The 20,934-nt window shown below is 38.9% G+C and overlaps 1 protein-coding gene across 1 annotated transcript in view; it reads left to right on the forward strand.

Moving 5' to 3' along the window:
* FERMT2 (FERM domain containing kindlin 2) overlaps nt 1-5,410 on the forward strand; it is a 73,300-nt gene extending 67,890 nt beyond the window's left edge. The window contains exons 13-15 of the mRNA XM_068545408.1: nt 2,500-2,624; nt 2,956-3,097; nt 4,115-5,410. Coding sequence (XP_068401509.1) covers nt 2,500-2,624; nt 2,956-3,097; nt 4,115-4,288 — 441 coding nt within the window. The 3' untranslated portion in view covers nt 4,289-5,410. The remainder of the gene's footprint in view (nt 1-2,499; nt 2,625-2,955; nt 3,098-4,114) is intronic.
* Nucleotides 5,411-20,934: the final 15,524 nt, after the last annotated feature.

Here is a 20,934-nt window from a genome sequence, read left to right on the forward strand (position 1 = left end):
GAACTTTGAAATAAATATTTCATTTTTATCTAGTTTCATTTTTATTTTTGTTAAGGAGTAATTTTAAAACATTACTGGAAAGGCCCAGTGATATATCCAGAAGACTTACTAATTCTTAACTTTAAATACAGTCTTTATCATATGGATCTGAAATCACTTAGCTAGAAATGTTCAGAAGTTTTAATCACCAAGTATTTGTCTTTAAGTTGCAGAGGTTGTGTAAACTGTATGGAAATGGTCTATCCCACGGTCATATGATGTGGGAGTGTAGTGAGGAATGGAGGAAATGCTGCCCTGGGGAGCTTTGTGGAATGTAGATTGTAAGTTAAAAAGGGAAAGTGAATCGAGTTCTAATTTCATTTTTTATTCTTAGTTAATTCATTTAAAAATTATTTATAAAGAGACTTGTTTCTAAAAGTGGATTCATTTGCCTTCAAAGTCAATGAATAGTTTCAGATCTTTAGCAGTCTCATTTCACTATCAGGTATTAGGAAAAAAAGATCTTAAAGTATTAATTGTTAAGACTGCCAAATGTTGGTTTAGTTGTCAGACAGGTATTGTTTTCTCAGAAGCCTTTAAAATGATAGTTTTTGCTTTAAAAAGGTACTTTTCTGTTGGTGAGTTCTTGAATAGATGTCAGCTAAAAATTCTCTTGAGAACAGAGAATGTGTGACTGTCTTTAACTGGCAGGATGGCAGTATGTGTGTGGTCTGAGATTAAGGATCTTTCTAGCCCTGTCTTCCACATTGGCATCTTATCAAATGCACATTCTTTTTGAGTTCTTCTTTCCCTAACTAGACTCGGAGGTTGAGTCATATTATTGCCCTGACACCTAGTAAGTGCTGAGAAGCAGGAGTTTCGTTTAGTTTAGTTGTGTCAGGTGCTGTAGTAGTCGTTGGATATATTGCTCAGTAATTGTTTGTTAAACTGTATGATCCAGTGGCACTCCGGAGTCAGGTAGGTCTAAGATGTGCAGGCCATGGGGTCATTCAGCCCTACCAGGGCATAAAGTCTTTGGGTCCATCAATATAGCCTTTGTTATAGTTAATCTACTTTAATTCCCAAAAACTGTATATTAATTAAATTTGCTATGGATATTTTTTACATAGATGACTCCCAAACTGGATTTTAACATTTTAAAGGAAAGAATTGTTCTACGTTTTAAAGGATAAGAATTGTTCTTATCCATGTTAATCCAAATTGAAATGGACCAATATGTTTATAGCCACCACTCCTACTGTAGTGTATGGCATATTTTTATTTTCCCTTCCAGGAAAAAGGATGCAAAAAACAGATGGTAATTGAGGGGTTTGCTTTTCTTGTGTAAATAAAAAAAAACAGTATGGTCACTGCACTTATTTTATGCCTTCAACTTATTTCTGAAAAGCGGTGCATGGATATATTATCTGACTCAATATGAGACAACATTAAAGGCTTTTGAATATTAATTTTTATTTTGCTACTAAAATAATTAGCTTTACCCTAACCAGTAAGAACTGGTACATGAGGGGGGAAAGGTTATTTGCTCTTAATTTTCTCCCTACAAATTTCTACCCTTAATTTTAGTAACACTTAACAATCTAAAATAATGTGGAGTGTTTCTCAGTATTCTAAATGGAAAGTAATTGCTGCTTTCTCATTTTCATTTTCATGCTTGCGTTTACTTTGCTTGGTTTCCATCTAAAGTAATTTTTTGCATGGTTTTTGGCTGGAATTTTGGTTTGCAGGTTACCGCAACTTTTTCTTTGCTTCATTGCCATTTTTTCTGATTGCCTTTTTTTCTTTCTGCTTCCTTTTTCTTTTCCTCGCATTGCCATCTACAGCCAGGCTATATAAGAGATTTGGTAAGTTCTCCATATTTACAAAAAAAAAAAAAAAAAAGAAAAAGAAAAGAAATAATTAAAAATATTTAAAGCCCTAGCTACAATCTCCCCTCATGGATTAATTTCCTTCTACTCTTTGAGGGAATAGTCATCCCAAAGTGAGTATAATTTAAATTAAAAAATTAACCTTTCTAATGATTGCTTTAGAAACATTTTAAAGTTATTACAGTGATTTCAAGTACTTTAAAGCTGCTAAAATATATATTATTCCTGCTAGAAACTTGTATGCCAGGTACTCATTCTGATCATATATCTTGGTGCTGAATTTAAAACCCGTCATGTATATGAGGATTACAAAATACAGTTTTATAATGCAGTATCATATGTATGTGTGCTTGAATATGTCTCAAGAATGGCAGTTATGCACTCCTAATAGTTCACTGTTTCTTGACATATGGAAACTAAAATTAAGAAAAAATATATATTGAGGTTTATTTTGGAAAGTCATTATTTTACTAAAATTCCCAAATGTAGCTTCAGATATTTTCTAATTCCAACTCTTGCAATACATAGTTTTGGGTGGGGCACATAATTCAATGTTTTAATCTTTTTTTGTCTTGATTCTACCATGAAAGAATAATATCTAATGGTAAAGATGATGTTTAATCATGTTTAGATAACAGCAAGAATCTTGGAGGCCCATCAGAATGTAGCTCAGATGAGTCTTATTGAAGCCAAGATGAGATTTATTCAAGCTTGGCAGTCATTACCAGAATTCGGCATCACACACTTTATTGCAAGGTCAGTGGTTCTACTAAGCACCTATGTGTAAACCTTAATCTGTGCCTTTTTACTTAATCTACTTCATCTAATTAGAAATTAAACATTTAAAGCTACCTCCTGAGACCCATTAACCTGTTACACAGTAAAATTTAAAGACTGTTGGAATGGTATTTTCTATACTTAAAATTGTTTCATCAAAAATTCAAAATGATTGCATTTCTGTTTTGTGCAAGAATAGCACTTTTTTTTAGAATTAAAACACACGTGTCTTGAAGAAAAACAGACCAACATGTCCCCCTCCCACCCCCAACATGTTTTAAAACATTTATTTATGTTTTTAATGCTGTAGATTCCAAGGGGGCAAAAAAGAAGAACTTATTGGAATTGCATACAACAGACTGATTAGGATGGACGCCAGCACAGGAGATGCAATTAAAACCTGGCGTTTCAGTAACATGAAACAGTGGAATGTAAACTGGGAAATAAAAATGGTAAGCTGTAACTATGCTACTTGAAATGCGTATGTAGTCCGTCTGCTAAAAATGAATGAATTCAGAAGAAAAAGGCCTATAAATTCTGCAGATTATTTGTACCATTACCTCTTAAAGTGTAAAACATGGTTGGTTATTCTATTCATTTCCTCCATAAACTTGCCTATTTCATAACTAGCCTAGGTATTAAATTCTAAGAACATAATATTTGACAATATTGCCTCATCTTTAAGGTTATCTTTCTACAACGGATAAATCCTTTCCACTCACAAATAGCAGCTACTCTTTATTGAATGCCTGTGCCAGGCATGATACTAGATGTTTTACATTTGTACCGTATTTCTAAACCTCACCTCAGCCCTGTAAGGTTGATGGGTTATCCCCACTTTACAAATGAGGACACTAGAATTTAGAGGACTGAGGGCCGTCACTGTCCGTGACCACACACTTAGTAACAGAATCAGGATTCCAACTGGGATACTTAGGGCTCTAAAGCCTGGCACATCATGCTACCCCTAGCCTTAGAGTACATGATTATCATGTAAAATAAACAGAATGTTTTACTAATAAGTCATCTGTTTTAGGGTCGCTGGGTTTGTTGTATCGATTTCAGTTACTTCATAGAATCTTGTATTTCTGAAATGTTCAAACATGAAACCTAAAGGCTAAATATCTAAAGCAGATATTAAACACAGGAAGTAGGTTTTCTCCCAGGACTTCAAGAGAGACATTCTCATTAATTGAATCACCAGAGACCATTTGGGAACCTAATGACCTAAAGCCCCCTTGCATTCAGTCTTCCTTTTCAGAACAAGAAAACTAAAAAGGAGGAGGGGAGGGGCTAGTAAACTTTACTTATGCTTTTGGACTTAAAGGCATTATTAGTTTAGGACTAAAAAAATATTTGAGGACCAGCAAGTATTTTGTGATAAGGACAGACCTTAAGCACAGTAGCTTCACTTGGACCCAACCATCTGGAGTTTTGCAGGGACTGATCGTTCTCTGTCTTTGTTCTAGGTCACTGTAGAGTTTGCAGATGAAGTACGATTGTCCTTCATTTGTACTGAAGTAGATTGCAAAGTGGTTCATGAATTCATTGGTGGCTACATATTTCTCTCAACACGTGCAAAAGACCAAAATGAGAGTTTAGATGAAGAGATGTTCTACAAACTTACCAGTGGTTGGGTGTGAACAGAAACGCTGTGTAACGAAGCTCCATGGCCATAACAGTTATTTAAGTTTAAAAGCTGTTGTTTGTTATATGCTGCTTAATAAAGTAAGCTTGAAATTTATTATTTTATCATGAAAACATTTTTGCCTTACCAGACCAGTTAATATGTGCACTAACAAGCACGACTATTAATCGCTATCATGATACAATATATGGACTTGAATATGGCACACGTTCCTTAGGGCCATGAATTGAAAACTGAAGTAGTGGGCAAGTCAGAAACAAAACATCACTGATTCAAGCTAGCCAAACTGTATGTAAGAAACTCAAGCCATCTACTTTAAAGCTATCCAGGGCTTAAACTATATGAAGTCTATTTATCATGTTTAATGCATGTGTTTTAATGTATGTTTAATTTGACCTGTATTTTTCAAACAGCCTACTTCTGGTCGCCATTTGTCATCCGTCCGCCCCCAACCCCCCCCCCCCCAAGTAAATCAGGCCTGCAGAAGGTGCCTGATATTTAATACTGTTGTTGTTTGATCTTGAAGGAAAATGCTGTTAGTCGTCATGCCTGGTTTGTTTTTGTCCTTGAATAAGCATGTATGTATATTGTTGTCTTGTGTTTTTATTTTTACACCATATTGTATTACAACACTTTTAGTATTCACCAGCATATTCACTGTCTGCCTAAAATATGCAACTTTTGCATTACAATATGAAGTAAAGGTCTATGAAGTATGCATTTTATGTAACTAATGTACAAACACAAATTTTATAAAATTGTACAGTTTTTTAAAAAACTACTCACAACTAGCAAATGGCTTGGATGTTGCTTCTTTCCATTAATTAAATGCTCTTTAAAATATAATTAATGTGCAGTTTTAATATCTGCTAAATTAAGGATGACTTCATTATAGTCATGATTTGCCACAGTGTCCTTAACTCGAATGCCTGGACTGGCTGTGTTCTGGTCTGTTGCACTGTTACAATCTGCATTGGTGCTAGTCAGAAAATTCCTAGCTCACGTAGCCCAGAAGGGTGCCAGGGAGGGGTAGATTACCAGTATTGTTCAATAATCCATGGTTTAAAGACTGTATAAATGCATTTTATTTTAAATAAAAGCAAAATCTTTTATTTAACGTTTCTTTGTACTTCTTGTTTTTACTGTTTACGTGGCATTAACTTTGTAGAAATGATCTTTTGCCTTTTGGAAGCGCTTACCTGCAGCTTGTAAGAACAGCTTGCTTAGTATTCTGGAGTGTCACCGGACAGACATACTTAATCTCTAAGATGGAGTCTTCCACTTAAATAGAAACCCCTCATTTTTCCTGCTACTTAGGAATGAACTGTAAAATATTTATATGTTAGAAATATAGCTATAAACAGAAATATGACAGATGAACCGCACTGGTTGACTTGGGCAGAACTGGTTTTAAACAGTAAAACGACCGACTCAGTTTCAAAAAACACAATTTTTATGAATTTACTCCTCTGTATTGTTACTGCTATCCCATCATCATTCAGACTCAGAACTTCAGTTCTGGACTTTCTCCTTTACCCCTTGCAGTTAATCAGGCCAAGCCCTGTTGATATTTCCCTCATGCAGCCCAGTGTCTTTCATTTGTCACTGCTCTCACCATCCCCTGAATTCAGGGGTTTCTTTGGTCTGTGTCACATTCTCCATGGCTTTTCTTTGTACTCTAAGGCCAGGTCATAACATAAATTTAAGAGCTCCTTCCCATTAAAAAAAAAAAAAAAAAAAAAAGGTAATAATATGTTCCCTTAAGTACAGATCACCAACTTGTACAGTCACTTGCTAAAAGCCCTAAAATATATTTAGTCTGTGGCGTGCCCGAGCCGTTGATGGTCCCATGGCCTCCCCACAAGGGAGAGAGTAGCCTCTGTGCTGACTTCCCTGCCTCTGGTTGCCCCATTGCCCTCCCAGTGATTTCAAGATTAATTTAGCCCCAGCACAGCAACAGGCTATGCTCTAATAACTCTTGGTTGCTTACAGCATAAAAGCTAAAAGTCCCCAGTTAAGTGCTCAGAGGTCTTCTGTGGCCTGTTTCCCAGGTCACATTTTTTCACCCTCATCTCCCAACAGTCTTCTGCATACTTCACTCAAACTGGGCGGCTGCAGACACACTTTGCACTTGCCCATCTCCATGTCATTCCCCAAACCTGCGATGTCTTCATCCCCAAACCTTCTAGTCTCCACCTGTCCAAATCTCAACTTTCTATAGCATTTTACAAATTTTAGAAAGAGCTCAAGTGTTCTTTCTTCCATGAATACTTCCAAGTTTCCTTGTAGCCAAAAATTTTCTCTTACTCTGAACTGCCATTGAATTTGGTCCTTTTTGGAACTTAAGAGCAATCATCTTTATTGAGTATATCCTATTGCCCCTAATAAATTATTACTTCCTTGAGGACTGGATCTGAGCCTCATGGTTTCTACCTAGGATCAGTTAACATACGTTTGTTTATTGAATATAGTGATGGCCATCTTGGAAATCAAGGAATTATTACAACTTAGAATTTTTCAGCCTCAGCATAGTTTAATACGGAGGAAACATTTTTGGCACACCAACTGTGCACTAAGAGGCATGCTAAGTGCTTTCACATACATTATCTAAAGATTCGTGCAATTCAACCTCATTTTATAGGTGAAGCTCAGAGAGGCCAAGTGACCTGTTTGAAGTCACACAGCTATAACTGACAAGTGCCAAGGCAGAGCTAGAAGTGGAACCCTGGTTCCCATCTCCCTGTCCAGTGGTATTAAAAACAAAGCCTTCAAGAATGCTGGGGAACCCTATTGGTGGTGATCTCTCTACAGAGATGATACCAGTCCGTGAAAAGAACACTGGCAGGGCCTGCAGCAACATAGTTTCTGGTTTCTGCTCAGTGACTCAGCTTTAAGTGTATGGGAAGGCTCGGGGGATGGGAGACTAAGCACCCTTCTGACTCCTTCTCTTAAATCAGGAGGTTAGAGACCAGCTGGAAGCCCCTGATGTAGTTAATCAGTAATCTTCACTTGGTACAAATTATTTTTTACAAAACCTTGAACTTCAAGTCAGGTACCTAGAGATGTGAACTTATTTTTCCCCGGTATTACTGAGGTATAATTGACCAAACTGTAAGATATTTAAAGTGTACATTGTGATTTGATGGAGGTACACACTATGAAAGGATTCCCACCACCTAGCTAATTAACACAGCTATAACCCCAGAGACATGAACTTTGTAGAAGGAAAGCCAATTGGCAGTTCTTGACTTGCTCTTACACAGGCCAAAAAGCAACAGTGTAGCAGATAGTGCTTATTTCATTTTGTATTCCATAGTTTTGTTTTGTTTTTTTATGTTAAAAGTCTTAATTAAGGTGCTTTAGTTATCAGTTAGTGATGTAGTGGGATCAGACCAACCTAGGTTCCTGACCCTTAATTTATGTAGGAAAGACCACACAGAGTTAACTGTACCTACACTGAATGTAGTAGTTTATTAGTAAAATGTTAGGTTGTCTTAAACTCAAAACTTTTTTGATTCTCTGGAATGCATCGTTATCCTGTACCTTTCATAATTCTTTCTACCCCCTATAATTAAGTTTGACAAGGGCTGCTGCTGTTCTTAGACCATCAATCAAAACATGGTAATGTCTTCACCACTTTGATAATTCAGAAAATAAGAACAGGGCTTTCTGAAATACATCCCTTTGTGACAGAGTATCATCACTGATACTTCCTGAATGCCTCTCCTCCACACATGACCCTGCACAGCTGTCGTCTATGCTCTGCTTTATTCTAAAAATGCAGACACTGATTCCAAAAAATCCTGCCACCCCCTTCCAAAACGTTTTTGTGGCTACTGTAGCCATTCCCTCTTTTTGCAGCTATATAGTTGCAAAGAAAGGCAGAGGTGAGCTGACTTGCTATCTGGGTGTAGACCTAATTAATAGACATGTACAGTAAGAAGTTGATCCAGTTCTCATTCTGCTGATAAAGCTCCTGTCATCTCTACACAGTACTATGCAGGAAGAAGGTGTTTACTGAAAGCTCTGTGCTCTTCAGCAAGTTAACTGTGTCTTTATCTGTTTGAACTGCTTTGGTTTGGCAGCTCAAGAATGGGGGAGGTGGCAGAGAGAGTGACAGGAAATGGGAAATTGTCAAGCTGGGTAAGAGGAATGAAACTCCGAGTGGACAGCAGAGCCATCCAGAACAGGAAACAGGGTAGCAAAGAAGCCTTATCTGGTGACCTTATTTCCCGCTGTGCTGACTCCTCTCTTGCTTTCTCTGCTTTATTTAATAAACAATACAAAGTTTCCCAGGCTGAATGTGTACATTAAAATTCTCTGTTTATTCCTTTAGTGAGCAGTTACCAGAGCGCGCACACACACACACACACCCACACACACACACCCCTAGTTGAGTCTCCCTTTTGATATCTGTACCTGGGCCTGCATATTACTAAAAATTACAAGCACTCAAAATAATTTGAGACCATTATTTCATGAGCTCTAGTTATAGTCTCATGTGGCTTCACTGGCCAAGCATTATGTACATTACTGCTCAGGGAAGTGGTCCAAGTTCAATGTTAATTAAATTTGTGATAAAAACAGCACGACCAACCAGACAGGTTTAACATATCTGTATTAATATGGTTTGTAGATATTGGACAATTTTTTTAAGAAAACACTTTTTCTGAACATAAATTCTCATCTCAAATCTAAATTTCATGAACTTAATTTTTATGACCAAGTAAAATTCAAGTAAACACATTTACTCTGATATTTACTGTTCAGAACATCTAAACCTTGTTTCTATCTTCCTTGCCTAACTGCAAATTCAGTTAGCTCTTAGAAGGAACATTTAGAAAACAGCATTTCTTCTATTCCAGGAGCACAGAGGGCCAAGAATAGCTAAGATGTTCTTAGAGAACAACAGGTGAGGCCTTACCAGACAGCAAGAAGTCGTATAACACTAGACGGAAAGTGTGGTGTTGGCACAGAGATAAATACAATAATCGAAGATCCCAAACAGACCCCAGAAGCAAACATGCCCACATAGGGAAACTTGATTTCCAAAAGCCAGCCTTGCAGATCAGCACGAAACACAAGGACTTCCACCAAACGGTGCTGGTGGTTATCTTTATGGAAGGAATTTAGACCACTAACCCCATCTATGAATGTAGTAGTCCAGGTCAACTCCAGATGGATTAAATACTTAAATAGGGAAAGAATAAAACTTTTAAAAGATAACATAAGAGAGCATTTATATGACAGTGGGGAAAGAGCTTGTGTATTAATAAGACAAAAAGTACAAACCAGTTACATCAAAATGAGAACTATAAAGATATTATAAAGTGTAAAAAGGCAAATCAAACTGGGAGAGATATTTGCAACACATAATTGACAGAGCATTACCATCTGGAATGTAAGTACACATGCTCACTGATGAAGACAAAAGAAAAATGGACAGAAGACTGGAATGGGTACTTCACAAAAAAGGAAGGCTGAATGGCCAGTAAATCTACAAAAAACTGTACAACTCTACTAGTATTCTAGAAAATGGAGGAAAAAACGAATTTTAAATACAATTAAAATACAGCTTCACACATGCCACATTGGTAAAATGTTTAAAGTCTGACAATATCAAGTATTGGCCAGGATGTGTAATCACTGGAATACTTGTTGGTGGGAATATAAACTGGAACAGAGCCCTGCACAAACACTTTGATATCATCTGGTAAAATTAAAGATGTATCCTATAGGCCAGCAATTCCACTCCTAGGTATGTATAGAACCTGGAGAAACTCTTGCACATGCAATCCAGAAGACACAAACGTGAACATGCACAGCAGAACTACTTATAATAGCAAAAAACCGGAAATCAAGTGTTCATCACGGTAGAATGGATCAAATATAATAGTCATAAAATGCAATCAAAATAGTGAATAAATTCCAAAACAACATAGATGTATCTCAACCTACTGTTGAATCAAAAATCTAGCTTGCAGAACACATAGTATGATTCAAGTTTTAAAATGTACAAGATTTTTTCAACATTAAAAATGGAAGTAAGCGAGCCTTGCTCTTGACAGCTGCCACTCTATTTTTCTGATAGACTTTCCTGGATCTGGACTGGATGAGCACATGGGTCCGGCCCATCCTGCCAAGTGAATCACTAATTGGCTGACTGTTGGGCTGCCCTGGTTTACGAATGGAGCTAATGAGCCCAGGGTCAGGGGTTCATTCCCCTTGCGGTCCAGTTGGTTTTGCTCTGTTTCATGCTCACGGGCGGCACCACCATTCTGTGAACATGCAGGCTTAGTCACATGAGGGACTGGATAAGAAAAGATCTATAAGCTCAATCAGAAAATCAACTTAAAAATCAAGGCTCGGGGCTTCCCTGGTGGCGCAGTGGTTAAGAATCCGCCTGCCAACGCATGGGACATGGGTTTGAGCCCTGGTCTGGGAAGATCCCACATGCCGCGGGGCAACTAAGCCCGTGCGCCACAACTACTGAGCCCGCACACCTAGAGTCTGTGCTCCGCAACAAGAGAAGCCAGCACAACGAAGAGTAGCCCCTGCTCACCACAACTTGAGAAAGTCCACGTGCAGCAACGAAGACCCAACACAGACAAAAATAAATAAATTAAATAAATAAATTAAAAAAAATAAAGCTCAAGGCTCCGGTCAATATACAAATCACAGCATTGTTACTTATAAGCCTTTGTGAGGATGTCAACCCAGATCTTATTAAACCATCCAGGTCATAGCAGAGGAGTCAGGGAACTTACTTGGCACCTTCCCTTGCTGCCCACCTTAGTATTAAAATGTGTCCTTCAGATCCAGCCTTCTACAGATGCTGACTTTATAAGAGAGGAATTCTGAACAAAATGTTGACTCTCAAGAAATTAGGCTTTCATGATTTGAAAGTGCTTTATAAATATATGAACAGAAAGTCAACAGGATAGGAATGATAGATAAAAGCCACTGCTTACATAGCAGGGCGATCTTGAAAATAGCTGGAATCTATTTTGATTTGTTTGTTTTAAAAATGTCCCTGTTCATACAGAAAGTACCAGAATAAGGAGTGATGCAAGTAAGTAAAACTGTCAGAAGGTTAAAAATAATGGATTAGTAAGACTAGTTCAGCATGGCTTCAGTGAGAATGGAAAAAGACACATAGAATCATGGACTAAACAAGATACATATCAAGTGTTCTTACAAGGGTATATTTTGAAAAGCCATCATTTGTACCAGGGGGTGATGATACCAGTTGTTCTGTACAAAAGATGGGGAAAAAGAAGCTTCAAAAGTAGCTTTAACAGGGAAGAAACTTACTTAACAAGAGTAAAGAACAGATAGCAAATAGGAGACTATTTTGAGGTCATCTTTGTCACTCAGGTTTGACTTTTATTTCTAAATGTTATACTCAAGAAATAACTTTGTAAAATCAGCCTATATGTCTTTACAGAAGGTCTGGAAATGCTTCAGTTTCAAAAGAGGCCTGGATGTCTTGTCCTAAATAGGTTATGCTTCTTTCTGATTGGGTTTTAGTCTCATTTCAGTGCTCCAAGTACTTGCCATATGGCAGTAGTTTCGAAACTTCCTTTTGCTTTCTCATAAATTTTGTTGAAAGCAACCACATAATGAAGAGTAAATGCCTTCTACTTATCCTTAGCAGGAAGCCAGAACTGAGTTCCTTGCAACGCCCTATCCAGACCTGGCTGTACTGTAGATGGAAGCCTATACTGTGACCTTGACTCCTTTCACATGCCCAGAATTCCTCCTATGAAGATCTTTAAAGAGGGGACTGGACAGATGTTTTCTTTCATCTTCACTGGTTAAGACAAATCTGTGGAATGTAGAAATTCTAGAGGGTTTTTGTCTTTTGATTTTTGTTTTTTAGGCAAACAAAATGAATTTAAAATATTTCCTCTAGTCCCAAGAACTGTTTGAGATCAAATTATGTTGATTTCTAAGCAAAAATGATTCTTAAGCCTATGAGATTTGATTATAAACCTTGCCCTTGATTTATATTCTGAGAAACTGCACTAAGAAGCTGTGCTCCATAAAAGCCTGGGGCACAGTCTTTTGCAATCTGTTAGGCAACTATTTAAAGGGGGGTTGTTGGTGGTGTAATACCTAATTGAGTTCTGTCTCTAAGTAAGAGGTCACAAATCACTGGAGGCCAGTCAGCTCATTTTGTTCCAACACATCTATAAATTCAGATGAGTTCCTCTGTGACGCAGGTAAAGCTGCCTGGTTGACTATTCTTTTGAGAAAGGGAGAAACTTTTCTTGGTCATCTGAAAACCAAAGTAGGTGCCTGAAGCTAAAGCTGGAGAAGTAGAAGGCAAGGAGCTATTAATCTTTTTTAAAAAAATCTAATATTTTGAACACTCAGGAGGAAGAGAGTGATGTAGGGCCCAGAGATGAAAAGACTCTAGTAATCGTGGAAGACAGTACAGGAGAAGTTTGGTACATGTCACATGGCTGTTTATGACTAACTGCCAAGCCAGTGGTGGAGGTGATAAGCGCTCACGAGGCAGAGAAGGCCGTGGGCCAGAGCAGCCCCGGAGCACCGCCTGACCACGGGGACACCGGAGCGGCAAGGCCTGGAAGGACACGGAGAGAAGTGTGTGTGTGTGTGGGCTGGGGGGGGCGGTGCCTGAAGGCAGGAGGGTGAGAAGCAAGGGTCCAGGTTACTGAGAAAATCCCAGTCCTGACAGGAGGAAATGGTAGGTGCTCAATAAATATTTGTGAAAACCTAAAAGAGGGATTTAAAAAAACCCAACTGATTAAAATACTCAGAGAAATCGTGTGGAGTAATGTGATATGTGTTTGAGTTATTCAAATGAAGCTAAATTTAGCCAATTATTTTAGAAGTACAGTTGGGGAAACCAGAATGTGAGGGAGACAAGCCCTTCAAAATCATCCTGAAGAAACGTGGAAAATAATACACACACGTAAAGCAGCAGCTATAACCTTAATTAGCATAAATGCCTCTATTTTTAAAAAGCGGAGGAAAAAAGATGAAAAAGCAACAACAAAAGAGGTTTTATAAAAATGCAAGATAAAGGGGGATAACACACTGAAGCTTCCAAAACAAGATGTCCTGGAGAAGACTCCTGGGAAGGCCACTTCCATTTGAAAAGACTCTCCTTACATTTCAGGATGAGGAGGGAGAGGGCGGAAACAGATCGGAGCGTGTGAGCATCCTTAGGGGCGAGGGAAGGAGGGAATCACAGGCCGGCCCCCAGAGCCCAAGCGTGGGAACCTCTCTGCTACACGTGAGGGTGTGTGGAGAACTTTGACCCTGAGCAGATGGGCCGAAATCTGCTTTTCTACAACGAAATATGTGTGGTGCTCAGAGAAACTAATGGGAAGTGGGAAGACTGTCACCACAAATCAGTCTTCAAAGCCAGCTCTGTCTGGCAAATTCCATTTAGGTCCTTTAAAGAAAAATGACACCAAAACCCAACAGTATGTAAAGCAAGAAAAAGAGACCAACGGAGCCCTTCTCATCCGACAGGACGTGCACCCATGAATCTCGGAGAGACCTTCCCTGACAACCCTTCCTGTGTCCCCATGAGATCATCCTTATTTACTGAGTGTGTCCCAGCCTTAGAGCCGCGGGCCGTGCTCGGCCTCGCCTCCCCAGCGCCTGACGGCCGGGATAAACAAGGTGCTCAAAACGTTTTCCCTGAATGAATGAGGTTACGAATTCCAGCCATAAAGGAAAAGATTTCCTATAACAATGGGAAGGCTTGGAGTTAGAAGCTGCTAACAAAAGACGCTCAGAGTCAAGTGTTCTCCAGGCCTGAGAGTGAATATGGTTATATACTTGGTTTTTCATTAGCCAGCTGGGGATTATTTATTTTGCTATTTTTAGGTCCCAACATCTTAGCCTTCTCTCCCTACCACTAGCTGTTTTGAAGTTACAAAACAGCCAATTTAAATACTGGCCCAAGCAAAACATCCCAGAGACAGGTGCTATCAAAAGAAAAGAAAAAGTTCAAATTCGAAAAGCGAACAAATAAGAAAAAAAGATTTTGGGATTGTCCACATCATCGTTTCATGTTAGGAATTTGAAGACAACCTCATGGAGATAAACTTTAGGTGTTAATTTCCAAGTTCACTGCAAGGGCAGCAGCGCTTTTCTAATTTCTTCTCAGCCAAACCTTCCCCAGTGGGATCCCATCATATTGACTCCTCAAATATCAGAAACAGTCACACTCAAATTACACAGAAAAGGATTTTTTCAAAGCCAAGTAAAAATAAATTTTTAAAGTGATCTCTGCCACATCTTCCCTCCGCTAATCGTAATAGCTAACATTTATTGAGCAAGAACTTGGCAAAGCACTTTACATGTATTTCGTCTCATTTAAACCTCACAAAGCCCTATGGCGGACCTGAACTATGGAGAAATCAAGGCGTTTTCTCAAAGCCATGGAGCTAGTAAATGGTTCCAAAGCTTGTAATCTTCAACCACTGCTCTCCCCCATTAATATGGATAATTGAACATTGCCCAGAAAAGTATGGCAACCAGAGCAACCCATGATCCATCCATCAATTCACTTTTTAATTTCATACACACTTTCAAAACTTTTTATTATGGAAAAATTAAAACACATATAAAGAGAACCTTCATATGAACCTATATAATGAACCTCCACGTATCCATCACACACGTTTAACAATTACCAATATCCTGACATTCTTGCATCACCTTTATGTCTTCCTACTCCTCACTCAATTATTATGTTTTTGCAGTTTTTTTGAGGTAAAAATTACATCCACTGACATGCACAAATCTCAGCTGTACAACTTGACAAAAGGATACACACCTGTAATCCACACTCCTCATTCGATTCAGAACATTCCGTCTCCCCAGAAAGTGCCTCTATGTCTTCCCAGTTCCTCCCCATTCTCAGAGGCAACCACTGCTTTGCTGTTGTTGTTTTTCCCACCTTAGTTTGCCTCTCCTAGAATTTCTATAAATGGAATCACACAGCATGTCCTCTTGTGTCTGGCTTCCTTTGCTCCATGTGTTTTTGAGATTTATCCAATGTTGTTGGATGTATCAGTAGTTCATTCTTTGTATGAATACACCAAAATTTGTCTATCCGTTCTCCTACTGAGGCACGTGTGGGATGTTCCCATTCTCGAGCTATTATGAATAAAGCGCCTGTGAACATTCTTGTACAAGCCTTTTTGTGAACATGTGTTTCATTTCTCTCTGGGAGTGGAATTTCCAAGTCAAAGCGTAGGTGTGTGTTTGATTTTTATCTGAAACTGCTAAACCTTTTCCCAAAGTGGATATACTCTTTTATATTTCTACTAGCATTGTACAGGAGTTGCTTACAGCCTCACCAACATTTGATGTTCTCAGTCTTTTTAATTTTAGCCATTTTAATGGGTGTGTAGTCTTAGTTCATTGTCGTTTGAATTTGCATTTCTCTGATGACTAATTATGTTGAGAATCTTTCCATGTGTTTGCTGACCATTCATGTATCTTCCTTTGTGAAGTGTGGGTTTAAGATTTCTGTCCATTTTTTAAAAAGTGGGCTTTCGCTTCATGACAGGAAGGACTGAAATGTCTCATGGATGCCTGGTCCTTCCCTGATGTCCTCACGGCCACCGGGTGGGGCAGAGATGGACACCCCTGGTCTTTGCCTGTGTGTGTGTGTGTGTGTGTGTGTGTGTGTGTGTGTGTGTGTGTGTGTGTGTGTGTGTCCCATGAGGCTAACCATGCATGCTGGTCCTGCTCCTTCCTTCCTCTTCCCACTATGTCCCATCTCCCTGCATTCCCCCATGGCTCCCTTCTACCCTGGTCTTTGCCTGTGTGTGTGTGTGTATGGGGTGGTCCTTCTCTAGGTTTCCTTTTCAAGCGGAAACTGAGAGAGGGATTGGAGTGAGTGAGTCTGAGATTTCAGCAGTATTTGCAACGGTTCACAATTCAATAAACGTTGATGAGGTTAAAAGAAGAAGTGGGTTGTCTTTATTATTGAATTGTGGAGTTCCTTATATCTTCTGGATACAACTCCTTTATTAGATATACCTTTGCCACTGTCTTCTTCCAGGCCATGGATTGCTTATTTTCTTAATAGTGTTTCTAATAAACAAATACTTAATTTTGAAGAAATCTAATTTATAAATTTTTTCTTTTATGGTTATTGCTTTCTGAGTCCTGTCTGAATAGTTGCCTACCCCCACTTCATGAATGTTTTCTCTTATGTTATCTTTCTAGCGCTTTATAGTTTTAGCTTTTATATTTATGTCTAGGATCCATCTTAAGTTTTGTATATGCTGTGAGGTACTGGTTGAGGTTCATTTTTATGCATGCGGTTGTCCAGTTATTCCTGCACCATTTGTTGAAAACACTATTGTTTCCTGGATTGAATTACCTTGACCCTTTGACAAAAATCAGCTGACCACGTAAGTGAGGATCTATTTCTGGACTTTCTGTTCTGTCCTTACCCCATACTTTCCTCTTTATTTCCTAGCTTTATTCTTCTTAAAGATTGTTTTGACAAGTCTAGGTCCTTTGCATTTCCATATAGATTTTACAATTATCTTAATTTCTAACACATTAAAAAGTCTGCTGAGGTTACATTGAATCTTTACACTACTTTGGAGAGAACTGACATTTTAACAATATTGAGTCTTCCAATCAATGAATATGGTATCTCTTTCCATTTATTGGAATTTTTTTTTTTTTGGCAAGACTGAGTCTCTATTTACCTGACAGAAACAAAGCTATTTTTTTTAAAGCAGCTTAATTGAGACATAACTGATACACAAAAACCCCTGCACATATTTAATGTTGCAATTTGATGAGTTTGGACATATGCATACACCCATGATACCACATTGGAATCTTTATTTTTATTTATTTATTTTAAAAAATATTTATTTATTTACCTAGCTGTTTATTTATTTACTTTTGGCTGTGTTGGGTCTTCATTGCTGCACGCGGGCTTTCTCTAGTTGCAGCGAGCGAGGGCTACTCTTCATTGCAGTGCGCGGGCTTCTCACTGCGGTGGCTTCTCTTGTTGCGGAGCATGGGCTCTAGGCGCGTGGGCTTCAGTAGTTATGGCACATGGGCTCAGTAGTTGTGGCTCCTGGGCTCTAGAGCACAGGCTCAGTAGTTGTGGCTCCTGGGCTCTAGAGCGCAGGCTCAGTAGTTGTGGCTCATGTGCTCTAGAGTGCAGGCTCAGTAGTTGTGCCACACGGGCTTAGTTGCTCCGCGGCACGTGGGATCTTCCCGGACCAGGGCTCAAACCCGTGTCCCCTGCATTGGCAGGCGGATTCTTAACCACTGCGTCACCAGGGAAGTCCCCACACTGGAATCTTTAAAAGAAAAAATTGTTATCAGAAAAATCTTATTCCAAGGTTAAAGGTGCTTTCTATTCTATTCTTCCCTATTCAAAAACTTTCTAGCTATTTTAGTCAGAGATTACCTCAAATAATAGTAATAATTCCAAATAGGAAAAAAATGTGTTCCCCCAAAATGTAAATAAAGGAAATATATAAGAGCTAATCAAGCAAGATGTCTACTACTGTGTTAAAATATATTTTTGTTTGTTTGATGTATATATATATTTGCAGCTAAGGGGATGGTCACATAGTCTACCTGAAAGTAGGGGAAATTAGTCACACAATTTGAGGGCCTGAAGTGTTGGACAACATAAGTAGAAAAAAAAAAAAAAAGGAAGTAGATGCTGATGGAAAGATGATGGAAAGTGGAAGCCCCAGCTTCCTAATGATAGCATAAGATAGCCTCTCTTGTTAACTTAATGGTCAAGTGTGATTTGTTAAAGAGAAAAAGCATTGGCTGGAGTGCTTTGTGATATCCTGCACTCTAGTGTCACAAGTCAACCCTCTTGTAACAGTACAAAGATCGAGAAGTGAGAGATAAGTAGTTCTGTAATAGAAAAGGGAAAACCCTTAGCTCCCGGCTAAGGGTGTGGCCTCTGTGATACTTTTCTATGGGACTAACACCCAGCAATGGTCAAGTCTTATGTGGCCAAATTAATTAGATCAATGAGGCATTAGTGAAATTTTGAATGTGATCTAGGATACATCTTTCCCTTTGTGAATAAAAGATGCTTTAAAGATAACCGAACCAGGGCTTCCCTGGTGGCACAGTGGTTGAGAATCTGCCTGCCAATGCGGGGGACACGGGTTCGAGCCCTGGTCTGGGAAGATCCCACATGCCGCGGAGCAACTAGGCCCGTGAGCCACAACTACTGAGCCTGTGCGCCTGGAGCCTGTGCTCCGCAACGGGAGAGGCCGTGACAGTGAGAGGCCCGTGCACCGCGATGAGGAGTGGCCCCCGCTTGCCGCAACTAGAGAAAGCCCTCACACAGAAACGAAGACCCAACACAGCCATAAATAAATAAATAAAATTAAAAAAAAAAATAGCCGAACCAAATTGTAGAACTACTTTTCTCTACTGTGTAGTAGGGACGATTTTGACTAGGAACAGGAGCTTCCAGGACAAAATGTCGATCTTTAATAATTTACAAATCATCCTAATTCTCGAAACGTATGAATGGAACTTTTAAAATACCCAGTACTCACCAGAGGTACACCAGCATCAACATCAACAATGTAGTCTACATTTTAAATATCTGTTATGTAAATATGTGCAATCAACTCAAATTAAAATCATTACAAAATGAGGACAAATTCCCGAGAGGGGTGTGTGTGTGTGTGTGCATGTGTGTTTTGGAGGTGGAGGCGAGGGTCACAGAAACATTAGCTGTCTGAGAGCTCCCACTCCCCCAGTAAGATGTTCTTCAGCTCTGCGCTCTTTTCATTTTTCCCTTAAAAGAAGGATTAGACAGACAATACCTAAAAGAAATGTCTCCAGGCCTAGAGAAATATGGGCTACTGCTTTAAAATAACCATGAAAGGGCCGGGCCTTGGCTCTGCACATCTCTGGGTTACTCATGCTCACCGCCACAGCCCCTCCCTGGCACAGCTGTGGAGTACGCAAAATTTATCTTTAGATTCTCCTACTTCCCTGTCTGGGCCATGGTCCTCTCTGTGGGTCCATCCACAGTGCTCGATGCCTCATGTTGTCTGGGGTAGCACCACACCTGGGCCTGCCCTTCTTGAAATGTTGCCTTGTCCTTAAAATAGTGTTTCTCCCTCTCCTTCTACTTCGCCCCAACCCTCTAATCAAGTTAAAGTTAAAATTGCCTTCTTCTCGGTAATCAACTGGGAGGCAAGTAATGTAAATGAATTCACACTTGCATGTGAGTGACTAATATTTTTTTATTCCTCCCATGTGCACTGGCATTCCAGAAGTTTGTTAATATGTTCCTTAGGAGGAGAGCTCAATCTGTAGGATACCCAACAGAGAAAATGTGGAGCAGTCTGGATTCCCCAAACCATCCAAGTGCCATCAGCCTGGCAGAGTTTTGTCATCCCTAATAGAGGTAAAGTCACTACCCCCATTGACTCTCGAGAAAAGGGCTGGTAAAAAACTGTGGCAGATGGATAGATTTTGAAAACCTATCAAAAAGTGAAATGTAAATCTAAAAGATGAAATGTAATTCTAACAGTTTCCTCTTCTCAATGTAAAATAAAAGTGAATGATCAACAAGGGTGCCAAGACCATTCAATGGGGAAAGGACAGTCTTTTCAACAAATGGTGCTTGCAAACTGAATAACCACATGCAAAAGAATGAAACTGGACCCATGCCTTACACCACACATAAAAATTAACTCCAAATGGGTCAAAGACCTAAATGTGAGAGCTAAAAACTATAAAACTCTTAGAAGAAAACATAGGAGAAAAGCTTCATGACACTGGATTTGGCAATGAATTCTTAGGTATGACACCAAAACACAGACCACAGAAGAAAAATAAATAAATTGGACCTTGTCAAAATTCAAAACTTTTCTGTATCAAAGGACACTATTAACAGAGTGAAAAGGCAACCTACAGAATGGGAGAAAATATTTACAAATCATATATCTGATAAGCGATTAATATCCAGAATATATAAAGAACTCTTAACAACTCAACAACAAAACAACAAATGATCCAATTTAAAAATAGGCAAAGGATTTGAATAGACATTTCTCCAAAGAAGATAAACAAATGGCCATAGTCACATGAAAAGATGCTTTATATCATCAATTACGAGGGAAATGCAAATCAAAACCACAATGAAATACCACTTCATACCCATTAGGATGGCTACTATAAAAGAAAACAGAAGATAAATGTTGGCGAGGATATGGAGAATTCAGAATTCTTGTGCATTGCTGGTGGGAATGTAAAATGGTATAGCCACTGTGGAAAACAGTATGATGGTTCCTCAAAAAATTAAAAATGGATTTACCAAATGATCTAGCATATACCCAAAAGAATTGAAAGCAGGGACTCAGACAGATATTTGTACACCCATGTTCATAGCAGCATTACTCACAGTAGCCAAAAGTTGGAAGCAACCCACGTGTCCATTGACAGATACATGGATAAACAAAATGTGGTATATACACACAATGGAATATTATTCAGCCTTAAAAAGGAAGGAAATTCTGACGTATGCTACAACATGGAGGAAACTTGAAGACATTATGCTAAGTGAAATAAGAAATAAGCTAGTCACAAAAGGACAAATATTGTATGATTTCACTTACATGA

The sequence above is a fragment of the Eschrichtius robustus genome, chromosome 1, assembly GCF_028021215.1.
Source record: "Eschrichtius robustus isolate mEscRob2 chromosome 1, mEscRob2.pri, whole genome shotgun sequence".
Lineage (NCBI taxonomy): Eukaryota > Metazoa > Chordata > Mammalia > Artiodactyla > Eschrichtiidae > Eschrichtius > Eschrichtius robustus.